A 14,698-nucleotide genomic window follows, 5' to 3' on the forward strand; every position below is an offset into this window, starting at 1 on the left:
GGTCTCAAAGGAGAGATTATAGATCCTAGCCAACTCACAGTGGAGGGGATATCCAGCAGCTTTCATTAGCTCATTAGGTATACCGTCAGGGCCACACGCTCTACCGGATTTCAGCTTCATAACAGCACGGCCAACTTCTTCAGGTGTTATGGGACAGAGGAGGCTTCCAGGAGGGTCTATGAATGCTGGGAGGTGGGGTTCATCTTTGTCATTGAACTCATTATTAAAGTATTCTTTAATAGCTTCTGCTTTTAATGAGTCAGAACCTAAGGTGTTCCCGTCTGCATCGTGGACAGTCACTCCGTCTTTCTTCATCCTATTCCTACACTGGGCCAAAGTTCTATTCGCTTCAAACATGCTTCTGCAGCTGTCGGTGTTGTTGATGACATCTACTAGGGCGTTAGCAGTGGCCTCGTTGATGGATTTCAACCTCTTTTTGATGGTACGTTTGAGATGGTTGATACTTTTTCTGAGGTCACTCCTGTCGCTTATCCCTGTGAGACTACATTCTTGCTGAAGGGACTTTCTAAGTGTTTTAACTTATAAAAAACAAAATACCATTGATGATTGATTCTTGCCAACTTTTTTTTCTGCAAATGGTGATTGGTGATCAAAGTCATGCATAATTGTCCATCCTGTCACATGACCAAAACTGAAAACAGATTTTTACCCATAACTACTCACGGACATATTTTTCCTCAAAATCATTGGTTTATGCGGCATCATACCCAATTCTTCAAAATAGCCCAAAATTTTCTGATCGTTGTACGGTTGTAGTTGTTCGTTGCCTCACATTGCAGGCCTGCCGCAGCCGTATCGTGGCTTTCGCCACGGTATTATTTGTCATACGTTGTATGACCCGCCGCGCACGAGTGCGCGGCTCCCCCTGTATCGTCGAAACTCTACAGTGAAGCGACAGTGGGGGTCACCACGTGATACAAGGTATTATTATTTTATCAAATAAAATGTTACCTGAGGACCCCAGGCTTTAATGTTGGTAAACAACCGAATAGAGATTAGGCGGAATGACAGGCTGAGCGCGGCCCAGTAAATAAAATGACGATGAGGGTCACGACGTGAGATAAGTTGTCAGTTGTAAAACAAGAAAAACAACACGTGATTACCATCATGTAAAATTAAATCGGTAACGGAGAGATTCGTGTTATCTCAAATATCAATCTACCAATTTGTAATCAATCTCCACAATGTCATATTTCATTATTATATAACTTTAACAAGATCAAAATACGTTTGAAAATAAAAATAATCGTCACTTTACCATAGAAAGCGAGGAATTGTAATAGATTTCCTAGAAGAAGCACTTATTCTTACACCTTCCCATTTTTTTCCATTATACGTCACACCAACAACATTAACCCGGATAAAACATTTCCTTGTGTTTCACATAGGTCAAAACACACGTCATCATCGTCTGCTAACCTCAACATCAACATAATCTACTGAACAAAACATTTCCTTGTGTTTAAGTTTCGTCATGACGTGGAGGATCGTGCCGGGATCTGGTACCCATTATGTGGGAGCCCAGGTTCCACTTTAGTGGGCTTAACAGTGGTGGCACTGGCTCTCAGTAGCTCAATACTCTGACTCTGCCACTCGGGGATTTTGCCAGGAATATTGCCTGTCAAGTGTCCTACACCAAAGGTAGTGAGATTTGGAGGGGATGTGGCAGGAGGGGTCTGTAGAGTAGAGAGGGGGTTTGGAGAGCGCTGGTTGGGGATGAGGGAGGGAGGGACGCTGCCTTGGTGCTGGTAGTTTGTTAGGTGGGAGGTGGGAGAGTGGAGGTGGGAGGTGTTGTTCAGGGAATTGCCCGTGTTGTTGTAGAAGTGTCCTCCTGAAAGTACACAAATGTTTAGATTTCGGTGGGGTACGGGACGATAACGATACAATAGTTTTTAAATATGTATGTTAGGTCGATGATGATTAATTACTCTACACTCGAATATCACGTGACTACTACATGTTCTCTAGATGGCCCTGAGGGACTTTACACTTATTAAAAACATTAAACCCTCTTCTCTGATATGACGTCATGTTACGTTATCAAACAGTTTTTCGCAGATAACTCCTCAGGCGAGCATTTTAACCCTATGTCATGTGATTCGGAATCAGCGTTTAAAAATACATCGATTCACAGTAAAGTTTCAACTGTTGGAGGCCCTTTTAGAAACATCTCGAAATTCGAGTGTAGAATTAGTTAGCACGCTGAATGTTAGGTCACTGCAGTTTCAGTACATGTCTGGTTAACTTGAAACAAGATAAAAGTGACTGTATATGAAGAAAATCACTTCATTAGTTGTTTATAACTCGGATTTAACGTAAAAATTGACACCTCGTATGCCACTTTATCAGGTGATAATTTAAAATTCATCCCAACTTCTGTTGACCTCCCAGCTCACGCTTTTAAGTAGGCTGGCTAACTTAATTTTCTTATCGCAATATCAAAAAGGGCTTACCGTTTGAAAATTCTGTTGTCACTCGAATATTTGAGCGAGATAAAGGCATGTTTACGAGACATGAATGATCAGGTGATTGAAGTTTAAATAGGTCACCACCTTACATTATCACATTCTTCAAAAATATTATCATATTGTTCAAAAATATCCGTGCGGTAACTGTCATGTGAGTGTCATATCTTTAAGTGAAGGGGCTTTTAAAAGCAACATTTCACCGATGCGTGGCATTCGCCTAACCGTATTTTGATCGAGTAACCAGTTTCAAGTAACCAGTTTCAAGGAGTTATATTGAATGTTAACCAACAATTCACTTGCACTTACTTTACTCAATTATTTTTGAAACAAAATTTAACCCCGAATCCTAATCACGAGGTGACGAAAGGATATAATATATTGTTGTACAAACTGCAGACTACTTATATTATAAGACCAGAAACTTTTGGAATTTACCAAAACGTTCGATCCAAGTCTACTCCTTCTATCCGGTCTAACATATTTACAATTTTTGCTCTCCAATTTTGTAAGACATAACTTAAACCACCAAACATAACAACTTACCAAGTAAGAAGTTAATCACACAGTCCATTTCAATAGACTATAAATTAACTATAAACACACCAGCTAAATGCCCCGCTCCGACACCCTCGCAAGAAACCCTCTAAAACACTACCAGGGAACAGCACACTTTTCTCCCACCAAACACACACACACAGTCTCGGGGGAATCCTAAAAATGGTCGCTAGCAGTAAACTCCCAAGGGCACGTGGCCTATTTTTGGTGTGTCATGTGACTGGGCACGTGGCCTAGTTTTGGTGTGTCATGTGACTGGGCACGTGGCCTAGTTTTGGTGTGTCATGTGACTGGGAAAACACGCACGTGATGGCACCACTTTTTCCGCGAAAATTTGAGTTAATTGAACTGTGATATAGGTATATTGAGGGGACTTGTGTGGTAGCTGTGAAACTAGTTGGAAGTAGCTGGTTCAGACTTCTGGTGAATGTTATAGGGTGGATCTGGAGAGCTGATACAAAGGGGGGGGGGGGGGGGGGGGGGTGCAAGTTTAATAATATGGTCCCATACTATTCTTAGTAGCTATTATAAAGTTATTAATACCAGATATTGCAAGATATTTTGAAGATGGCAAAAGGTGGTGTGCGATTGTTCATGAATTTTCCTCTCTTATTGGAGGTATAAATAAAAGTAACGGTATGATACCTTATACACATAACCTCAATTTAAATAAAATAAAGTAAAATGTGAGCCGTACCTGAGCTGTAGAGATTAGTGAAGTTGGGAGCCTGAAACATGGGGCTGGGAGAGGCGCTCGTACTGTAGGGTACCACGCTTCCAAAACTGGGGATAATAGGGCTACATTTAGGGAGATTTAAAAAGGAGGTTTAATCCTAGCTTCAACACAGTCACATGATTTTGAGTATCCAATCTTGGACTGAATAATAATTATTTGCGGAACGTCAATTTGCTTGAGGTGTTTAATCCCCAGTTCCAAATTTAACTCTTATCTGTAATTCACCAAACAAGTGGTATTTTGGGTCGAAATATTTCAACTCTTTATCATCGCGGAACACATACCAGTTTGAAAACTGTAAAAATACCGACCAGTAATTACCTGTAGTGACTGGTGGGGATGCTGTGAGATATGGTAGGAATGTTCATTGTCCACGGTTCTGCTGTTGGTGTGTATTCTGTTGGTAACCCTGAGATGTACGCTAATTAATTATCTAATAGGTTAATTGAGATTGCTGATGAGTTCTGATGATTTCACTACACAGACACGGACTAAACATTTTAATAAAACTTTAAAGGGAGGCTTTGTTCGCTATTTCACTGTTCAAAATAGTTTCCAGCGCAAATTTTTAAAGTTTGATATTTAAAAAATGTTTAATCTTAAACTTCGCAAAGTTGCGCTGGGAACTGAGCAGCAAAAGGAAGTGTTGCTAAAAGAAGGGAGTGTTGCTAAGGAGTGTTGCTAAGGAGTGTTGCTAAGGAGTGTTGCTAAGGAGTGTTGCTAAGCAACAAGTCTCACCTGATATAAGTCTGTTAACATTAGTAGCAGCTCCAGTATTACTCATATCAGCCTCTCTCTGTTTCTTCCTCCACTTCGCTCTACGATTCTGGAACCAAACCTGAAGAGAGGAGAAGTTTAGACCAATCAGAATAAGTGGTTCTGCGCCACTTATGGTTCTGTGATACAAGCCATCAAATCACAGCACAGTATTCACACCACGTGATACAAGCTAACCAATTACAGCACAGTATTCACACCACGTGATACAAGCTATCCAATCACAGCACAGTATTCACACCACGTGATACAAGCTAACCAATTAAATCACGTTTACAGCTTCACTACATGGCCACAAGTTGGGCCTGATGTTTTAATTTTTAAAAACCTTAAAGTCCATAAATTTGCGCCGGGAACAATTTTCATATTATTATTAGTTAATTGACATGATATGAGGCAGTCAAGGTGTGGCCAATAAAAAGTCATGATTAAGGCTCGGTATTTCAGACAGTGCCTTTATTCAGATCTTGGATATTGAAAAAGTGCGAATTGGTTTCCATCAGCACCAATTACTAAACTGAGAAAACCTCGTTAATCTCGTTAAAGTTTGTAATACCTAAATGTTTTAAATTATCCGGTGATCGAATTTAAATTTGAAGCAAGGTTTAGAAAGATTAATAAGCAACAACATTGTGCGAGCTGACATCACTTGGGCTGGAATCTCACCAGGCCTCAATAAAGCCTTCTAATAAGGTTAAATTCTTTCCTTTATAAGTTTATTGATTTATAAGTACACTTAATGTAATATAACACAAGGTAACATTATTATCATTATACTGTTTTATAAAGTTTGGTCTTGTTGCTTCGCTCTGCCCGTTTTTTTGCGCTGTTTTTTAGTGATTGTTTTGACTCGACTTTATCCTTTTGATGTGTTTAATTGGTGGAGAAATCACAATTTCTTTGAATTTAATTGTTGATGACCCGTTTGTTATATGCCTTCTAATCATCTACAAACTTCTTACATTTTTCCGGTTTTAATAGACGAAATCCGTAAGTAAGTGATAGTAGAGTGACTGTGAAGAATAATTATGCGAATGATCCCAAATATTTGTATCTGTTTACTCATAATTAACTCATTGATTAATTTAAATTAGGTAATTATAAATTACCTATACACTACTTTTGTGCTACTCATTATCAATACTTATGTGCACAATAGTATTTCTAATTCAAGACCACCACCGAGTCGGGATATTGTACGGAGTAGCTATTCAATTATTACTCAATTGTTAATAAAGTCCGTACCAGTCAACAGATGGCAACAGATGCGTCTCAGCTTGAAATTTGTTCTAAACTAAGCGGGGCTTGAAATGTACGTTAAAAACACAGTTTCTCCGGTTATACAGTTATAAACTCGCCGAATTTCACGCAATTTTGACAATTTTCAGTCTTTCACGAAAGTGTGAAATTTCGAGTAGAGTTTTGAAATCAGTCTCACGTGACGATGGGCTGATTGTGAGTAAAAACCACGTGCACAATTCTTTTCAAACACCTTCACACCAGTTAGATTTACAAAACAACGTACTAAACGACCTTGTATAATTACCATCGCTGAAACATAATACAGGCCAAACAAAAGTTCAAAGTACGCGACATCATTTCACATTCACTTTCACTTTCACTTTGACATGAACAATGTTCTTACCTGGACCCTAGCTTCAGTAAGATCTAATCCATTAGCCAGCTCCTCCCTGGTCAGAACGTCAGGGTAGTGGGACTTGTCAAACTCTGCTTCTAGCTGGTCTAACTGGTAGGTTGAGAACTGGGTCCTGGTAGTGGTTTATCAAGGGAATGGGAAATAACGAATAAATTGATTCTAACTATATTATTATTCTATTTAATACTTCAAAAGTGAATACTTAAATAGGTTGTCTAAGACCAGTTAGTTTTGTTCCAATATTGGGATATTATAAAGTTATAAATGGTAGATATATATTATATAAGACACAAATATGCATATGTAGTAAATGTAGTTGTACCTGTTACGTCGTTGCTTTCGTTTAGCACTTCTCTCAGCGGTGATACCACCTTGACCAGAACCGGGCTCTTCCTTTATATTACCCACTAATGTGGTGGTGGAGACTACCGAGCCTGAAAAAGTGGTGGGGTCAGTGGTGGGGTCAGTGGTGGGGTCAGTGGTGGGATCAGTGGTGGGGTCAGTGTGGGGTCAGTGGTGGGGTCAGTGGTGGGGTCAGTGGTGGGGTCAGTGGTGAGAGTCAAAACAATAAACTTGCAGACCACTCCCTGGTCTTACATGCTTTGAGTGAATTTAGGAAATTTGGGCATGAGGTAATGCCAATGGGTATGACCTATAAACGGCCAATACGTATAATCGTGAAATTCAATTCTCCACCGGCCATGACGTCGCCTAGCGGTAAAAGTTGCCATGACGTCGCCTAGCGGTAAACGTTTGTTACTAAAGTATAAACGGGAAATTGTCACGAGCGCTTCTTGAATGCGTCTATGCTAAATTCAGGTTTGCCATGAAGGCTAAACAACTGCTATATTTTCTAAAAATAAAACTATAGACGGGTGATTATCAAGGAAAGTTTGTTCAATTTTTGATTTGTAATGAAGAACTTAAAAAGTTGATAACATTCTGGCTAGTCTCTTTTCGATGCATTCCTTTATGTAGATCGTGAGGGCTCAAGAACATCAAACCAAAAACTCAATACGAGATTAGAAGGCCAGTACCTGGTAAACAACGAGGCTTGCGTTTATGTTAAAAAGAAGCAGAATAAAATCTGATAAGTCTAGTTTAATATGTTTAAATTGGGTTTAAAAGTTTTTAAATGAATCAAATTTATCGCAGAGAAACGTTCGAGGAAGGTTTGATAAACGTGTCTAAAACATACACTATCTTAACCCATTAAGACCCAAACCCAGTTAACGATTTCCACGAAATTTTCCACGAAATTTTGTTTCCACGAAACACTGTGTCCCACCCTAATATTTGAAACAACTTAAGTTAGGTAACAAATCCGATTACAAGTAACCGATAACACAATTACCAATCACCCCCTTCATAAACCACACAAAACTAACAATAATCAACAAATTATAAATTATGACAGTAGCCAGCAGTGGATAATTCAATATATTACTCTCTCCATTACTCTCAAAGTCAAAACCAGCATGAAGCTCATAAATTAAATTTTCGCCACAATAATTACTCGAAAATTGAACAATTCGATTTGGGGTAAATGCAATTATTAAGTTAAGGGCTGAACAACACACCAAGTCAAGTGGTTAATCACGGCGGTAATTGCACTGGTAATTAAGTAATTACCTGTGATGTACATCTCAGAACGGATAATTATTCCTCCTTATCAGATTAGCGGGATCAGCACGAACAGGGATGGAAGACGTGTAATCAACTTAAACTAAGGGGTATCTAACAACAACCGATAATATGTATCACCAAATGTAAACTTTCGCCATCAAATCGAATAAATAATGTGTTTAGACGGTTAGTATACTGTTGGAACAGTGGAGAGTTTCACGGATTGACTGAAACCGTTACACAGCTAGAAATACAAAGCACGTGACACGTGATAATAGTCACGTGGGCTCATCAGCTGGGTTTTAGTGGCTGTTTTACCTGATGTTACATGTAATCCTATTAACACTGTATAGATTTATTCTTCCGTTCTGTGGGCACGTGTGTATCGGTTGTTGCACGTGCAGATGCGCGGAGGCTGGTATTGGTTGTTTTGGTAACCAGGCAAGCAGTCAGTGTTTGATTGGATGGTTCTGTCACGTGAGTTAACAGCGAGTGCTGATTGGACAGGAAGGGGCATTTGGGCGGGTATAGTTTTCACTTTAGTAACAGAGACTGAAATCAACAATTACTTTGGAAGTTTGAAGGTTGGGTATCCTTGTATCATTAATAAGCAGATTGGCCCTACCCCTAACACCGTGTCACCAGAACCACGATACTCAATAACAAATGAGAAGTACTAGTTGGTGTATATATCTGATTGGAGTTTTTGAGGAACGGTTTTCTGGTGTATAATGTTGAGATCAGAGTTGAGATCAGAGTTGAGATCAGAGTTCTGCCGTTTTCTGACAAAATTGCTTAAGTAACATTTTGGAAATTTCGGGTTTTTTGGTCTAACTTTTGTTTTTGGGTCAAGAACTATCCCTGAGGACCATTGGATACATTCGCCGACCCCCCAAAACCCCCTTTTTGGAACCCCCTAAAATGCAAAAAATGGTCATTTTTCTGAGAAAAGTGCTTAAGTAACATTTTGGAAAACGGGTGCCGTTTATTTCAAAAATGGTGCCATTTCGGGAACTGAAAACGGTGGCATTGTTTTCTACGTCCAAAACTGGCCTAGTGATGGCAATTTGGTGATCGTGGGTCTTTTGGCCTGGGAAAAAACAATTTATGTCACTTAAGCACTTTTGTGAAAACGGGCTCGTTTTCTCACTAAAGTGCTTAAGTGCCATTATACGTTTAATTAAATGTTGATTCTGCCAACTGAAACTATATAATCAGTACTAAAATTTTCACGGCGGATCGATTGGTGATGGTCATAAACTTCAGAAACGCTAGCTTCGCCGTCAAAATTGCCGATTTGTCAAAGCAGAACGTTTCAAAATATACGTCATAATTTGCTCTAAAATTTTTTATTCTCTTATAAGTTGAGACTGGCGGGATTATCGACAGGCAAGGGAACATTACCAAAGAGATAGAAGCGATTTGCTTCACTGCTCCTTCTCTGTTGATATGGAGAAAATTCTTTTACTACCACACATGCCGGAGTACAAGGAGGCGATTTTTTAAAGACGCCTTGTCACATTTAACGAGACCTTCGCGAGGCTGGGGTCAGACGGAGCTCCTTTAGCGATTCTTTGGAATGAGTCAATCGCAGGAAGGAAAGATGAGAATGTGTCCTCGACTTGGATAAGGGCAATAAAACATTTTGCCAGTTGGCAAGATTGGTGGTAGCAGATTTGGGCAGACAATTGTTCTGCTCAAAACAAGTGTTGGACTTTATTTACTGCCCTATGTTCAATTATCAACAGCCCAGATGTTAACCTGGACAAGATAACGGTCAAGTATCTAGAGCCAGTGCACACCTTTATGAGTGCAGACTCATTCCACCATAAAGTGGAGTTGTCCATTAAACAATCAGGTCAACTTCATGATTATAAGGACTTTGTTCAGGCAGTTGAACAGGTGGGTACTGCGATAAGCATGAACTGCACAGACTTTGAAACGTGGCCAAGGTCCTACGGAACAAGCAACTAAAAAACTAAAGATGTTAAAGTTGTAAGTTTCCAGCGTGGGTCTGTAGAAATGGAATGGAAAACAAATCATGACGAGGTTTCCCTTCATTTCACTCCATTTCTCAGACAAAAAGACGAGAGACTCATTTCCATAGGTTGAAAAATAGCTTTCGCCCAGGAAGAGCCCCGGGGGATAGCTACTCCCAAAAAACAAGACATTATATACGTAAACTGTGCAGGCTTATGGCCCCGAGTAGTAGGGTATTCTGGATGAACTTGCCTGATAGTACAGATATAACAGATCTTAATCGAGTGTTTGACTAAAAATCATCTATTTCTTGTATTATTTACCATTTATTTATGTACAACAATTATGTTACATTTTTATACGCTTGTTTTTCTTTGCCTCGCGTTACGATATCAATAATTCGCAAATCATTGGTCTTTATAATGAAGAAAGCCTCATCTGAGTTCTTAATTTAATTTCTAAAGAAAGAAAATTATTTATTATTATCCCGTACTTTCACCAATCAACTTTTCGTTGAAATGCTGGTAGAATTCCGACTATTTTTTAATCCGCTGGGGAGAAGGGAGTGTTTTCGTGTTCTTAAACCACCACCAATCAATTTGTCGTAAAATTTTAGGTCAGAATGATCGCAGATAAAGTTCCCACTAATGTGGCTGTACTTAAGCACTTTTCTCAGAAAACGAAATTTCTAAATTTTCTATTTTAGCGTGTCCCCTATTTACAACTAATGTTTCATCACAACAGTTTTAGGCTAATTTTTCGTTTTACTTTCGATGACCAATGGTTTGAACGGGTCATTTTCATCAGAACATGTAGTATTTGCCGATGTGACTGTACTTAAGCACTTTTCTAAGAAATTCAAACTATAATTTGTGATTTTGAGGCACTTTCCGAGAAGTTAGGATGATGAAACCTTGTCAGAAGTCTCAAAAGTCGACAAAGTACCTTAGAAACATAGTGGGTGCAGTTTAAATTGGACAGTAGCTAGCCCAGAGCAATTACAGAATTGAAATCTTTAAAGTCAATTTGCACAAAATGAACCTTGTGTTACTTAAGCACTTTTGTCAGAAAACGGCAGAGTTGAGATCAGAGTTGAGATCAGAGTTGAGATCAGAGTTGTGATCAGAGTTGTGATCAGAGTCTATAGCTAGGATCTTAATAACAGGTAACAATTTTTTATCAGAAAATTGTAAACCTGGACTGTTGTGACTCTTTTTAAAACTATCCCTGGGCAAGCAATCTTCTTCTTCGTCTTTGTAGGGGGCTATGGTCCAGGAGCGGTTATTATAAGACAGAGCATTCACCAGCAGTGTCTCTACACTCTACAGGGTACCTCCAGAGCCATTTCTGTTTCATAACCCAGGGAGTGTAACGGTACAAGGAGTGGACCACAAGAAAAAAGCAATACAAATTGAATAAACCACTGGTTTGATTATCAGTGATTTTTTATTTACGGTAAAAAGGGTATTCCTGATGGGCCAATCACTGATGTTGTGACAACAAAACAGATACTGATAGTTAGATATTATCCGGTTGGAAGAGACAAGGACAAGTGAAACTAGGAAGTTAGGAGTAAGGGCAAATTTTCGGCGTCGACGCCATCTTCAGGCTCAAATTATTTGTTATATAGGGTAAAGCACATAATTTTGTCATTTTTTGACAATTTTCCGACTGCCTGATATAAACCATGGGTTTTAACCTCGTCTGAAATTCCGATTTAGATGAAACCTCCACCATGTTATAGTAGACAGTCTAGGCAAGTTCTATCACAAAAATGATCGAAATTGCTGGGGTTGAAGATGTTCAAAAAAATTATTTTGAAAAAATGACAAAATTAGGTGACTTTACTTAATTTTGTCACCCCGAACCTAATTTTGTCACTTGAAGATTGTGCAAAAAGTAACCGTTTCTCGGTATTTTAGACTACCTGGATGCATCATTCGAGCGCTTTTTTACCAACATTGACCTCAAAAATCCCAAAGATATGATGTTTTCATAGTTTTGTAGCTTGATGAAAAGATGACACTTTTTGGGTATATAATCTTAGAAAATAGCCCCCAAATGCCCCTGAAACCACTGGTATCTTGAAAAACAATTGGTTCTAGGTCTAGGTTGAAATTTTCATGTCTGTAGATAGATCACTTGCTTAGTAATTTCATCAATTATTTTTTTAGTCATTTTAGATTGAAAAAATCAGATTATCCACCTCGGCGAAAATATGCTATTATAAGTGTTATGCTATTATAAGTGCCTTATACATATCCTATGGGCAAAAAAACTTCAGAATAGTTGTATAAGGCCATTTTCAACACAATCTGTGATTTACAAGAAATTTGAGAAAGGTCGATTTTTTTGACAAAATTAGGTACTTTTGGCAAAATCGAACCTAATTTTGTCACCCTCTGTAACTTAAACAATAATTGCGCTAGAGACTTGAAAATTTGTACGTATACTTCTGCTGTAGAAGATATTTGAAATATGCAATGGCATGAAGCTAGCTCAATTACTTTTGAAATAGCAATAAATCAAAATTTTGAAAATTCCTTAAGAAAACCTTAAGGATCTTATTTATTTTTCGGGTTAACAGTTTCGCCTTCATTTTTGACACAGATGCAAAAGAGCTAAAAACTTAAACTTTGTAGGAGCAGTTTCAGCAAAGTCTAAGCTTTCTTTTTATACACAAACCTTTTCTTTCAAGCTGAAATTCCGAGCCGAGGCAGTTTTTCAGAGCAAAATGACAAAATTAGGTACCCTGACAAAATTACGTGCCTTACCCTAGTAGTGTTGAAAGTATACAAAACAGATGGAAAATACATATGAGCGATGTTTATCAGCCTACTATGATAGGGGTCTAATTGGTTTTGTCGCAGATTTTGAAGAGGTTAAGTGATGAGAAATCTAATGCTTGATGTACTCTCATTCTGTTGTTGCAAACGCCCTTAATGTGAACAAAGCAATGATCAATGATAAAACATTTATACTGCAAACATGTTTGTCTGTGGGGCACAATGCATAATGTTTGTGTACAATTTGTTTCATTGTTTGTGGCGCACATCTCAATATTTGTAATTGCGACTGCTTCGGAATGAAACAATTTTTCAGCGGTGAATAAGGATGAGCAGACCTCTGTCAGTGAAATGCTCAAACCGTGTACAGCTTCCAAAGTTGCACACGTTCAAGTAGCTAAATAAGCAGTCTACGTGCACCTGCTGGGATTACCACCTGCTGGGATTACGTGATACGTCTAATGAAAACATTTTTTCAATATTCTTCCACGAGAATTCCATACATGAGAATTCCATCCATGATCCTTGTGCGTCATGCCCACCGGCTATAAGACGGTTATGAGACGGCTGTTAGACGGTTATGAGACGGCTGTTAGACGGTTATGAGACGGCTGTTAGACGGTTATGAGACGGCTGTTAGACGGTTATGAGACGGCTGTTAGACGGTTATGAGACGGCTGTTAGACGGTTATGAGACGGCTGTTAGACGGTTATGAGACGGCTGTTAGACGGTTATGAGACGGCTGTTAGACGGTTATGAGACGGCTGTTAGACGGTTATGACACGGCTGTTAGACGGTTATGAGACGGCTGTTAGACGGTTATGAGACGGCTGTTAGACGGTTATGAGACGGCTGTTAGACGGTTATGAGACGGCTGTTAGACGGTTATGAGACGGCTGTTAGACGGTTATGAGACGGCTGTTAGACGGTTATGAGACGGCTGTTAGACGGTTATGACACGGCTGTTAGACGGTTATGAGACGGCTGTTAGACGGTTATGAGACGGCTGTTAGACGGTTATGAGACGGCTGTTAGACGGTTATGAGACGGCTGTTAGACGGTTATGAGACGGCTGTTAGACGGTTATGACACGGCTGTTAGACGGTTATGAGACGGCTGTTAGACGGTTATGAGACGGCTGTTAGACGGTTATGAGACGGCTGTTTCGGTAACAGCCCGCTAATACCCGGTCAGCATTGTACCTATTTGCTTATTTTCCTGCGTTGCATTAAAAGTCACACTTGTAAAAACCTAAACCCTGATATATGACAGTGACTGGACTTCCCGCAAATATATGAGGGAGACAGCAGGGAGATTCCTACACTTCAGAACCAACCTCACTGAACAGAGGGGCGTTCTCGTATTGGCTCCACTATAAGAAGGGGCGTTCTCGTATTGGCTCCACTATAACTGAACAGAAGGGGCGTTCTCGTATTGGCTCCGCTATAATTGGACCATCACACGTTAATTAAGGTTTAGTCCGCATATACGCAAAATTTCCATCGTAACCTAAAAATTTAATCAAAAGGAAATGATCAATATACTTGTATATCAGGAAGCAGGTAATTGATCACGTGACAGATTCTTGCATTCTGATTGGTTTAGAAAATGTGTTTAAGCTCCCTGGTTGGTGGAAATTTAGACCGGTTTAGACAAAGTGTGCTGTAATAAAATTGAAGGAGTCGAGGAGATGGTAAAGTTTAACTAGGTGAGTGGAGAGGATTTTATCTTTATACTTTTTATTAAATCAGAAATCCCTTTTTAGATTCCAAACATTTTCGACCTTTGGCTTTAGTAAATGCATGGCTGGGATAAAGAAATCTAGAAAAGATCACACAGTCTGAGTATCCATTATGATTGGCGCACTTTTTTAAACGATCAGATTTAAAAAGATTAAGGTGGTATTATATTTCCAGGAAATGATGAACCTGGTTCCAGTACACCGTTCACACTAGATAACACTTCAGAGACACTTCGGGAGTGACAAAATAGAGGAAATTAAAGTAATGGTGTTGGCAAACAAGAGGATGATTTTATCTTAACACTTTTTTAAAACTCTTAATTCTTAAACGGTCAAATTTAGCTAGTATT

At 39.1% G+C, this 14,698-nt stretch overlaps 2 protein-coding genes across 5 annotated transcripts in view; both read right to left on the reverse strand.

Annotated features, from left to right (window-relative positions):
• Window positions 1-11,444, reverse strand: part of LOC134814443 (protein disulfide-isomerase A5-like) — a 31,487-nt gene extending 20,043 nt beyond the window's left edge. Inside the window, exon 1 of the mRNA XM_063822560.1 lies at window positions 11,429-11,444. The gene's annotated coding sequence lies outside the window, so the exon portion shown is untranslated. The remainder of the gene's footprint in view (window positions 1-11,428) is intronic.
• LOC134814444 (paired box protein Pax-7-like) overlaps window positions 1,121-14,698 on the reverse strand; it is a 28,092-nt gene continuing 14,514 nt past the window's right edge. For all 4 annotated transcript variants that reach the window (XM_063822562.1, XM_063822563.1, XM_063822564.1 and 1 more), the window contains 6 exons: window positions 6,537-6,648; window positions 6,203-6,326; window positions 4,519-4,618; window positions 4,102-4,189; window positions 3,742-3,827; window positions 1,121-1,852 (listed from right to left, as the gene is read on the reverse strand). In XM_063822562.1, coding sequence (XP_063678632.1) covers window positions 1,494-1,852; window positions 3,742-3,827; window positions 4,102-4,189; window positions 4,519-4,618; window positions 6,203-6,326; window positions 6,537-6,648 — 869 coding nt within the window. In that variant the 3' untranslated portion in view covers window positions 1,121-1,493. The remainder of the gene's footprint in view (window positions 1,853-3,741; window positions 3,828-4,101; window positions 4,190-4,518; window positions 4,619-6,202; window positions 6,327-6,536; window positions 6,649-14,698) is intronic.

Source organism: Bolinopsis microptera, chromosome 4, assembly GCF_026151205.1.
Source record: "Bolinopsis microptera isolate Bmic1 chromosome 4, MBARI_Bmic_1.0, whole genome shotgun sequence".
NCBI classification, from domain to species: domain Eukaryota; kingdom Metazoa; phylum Ctenophora; class Tentaculata; order Lobata; family Bolinopsidae; genus Bolinopsis; species Bolinopsis microptera.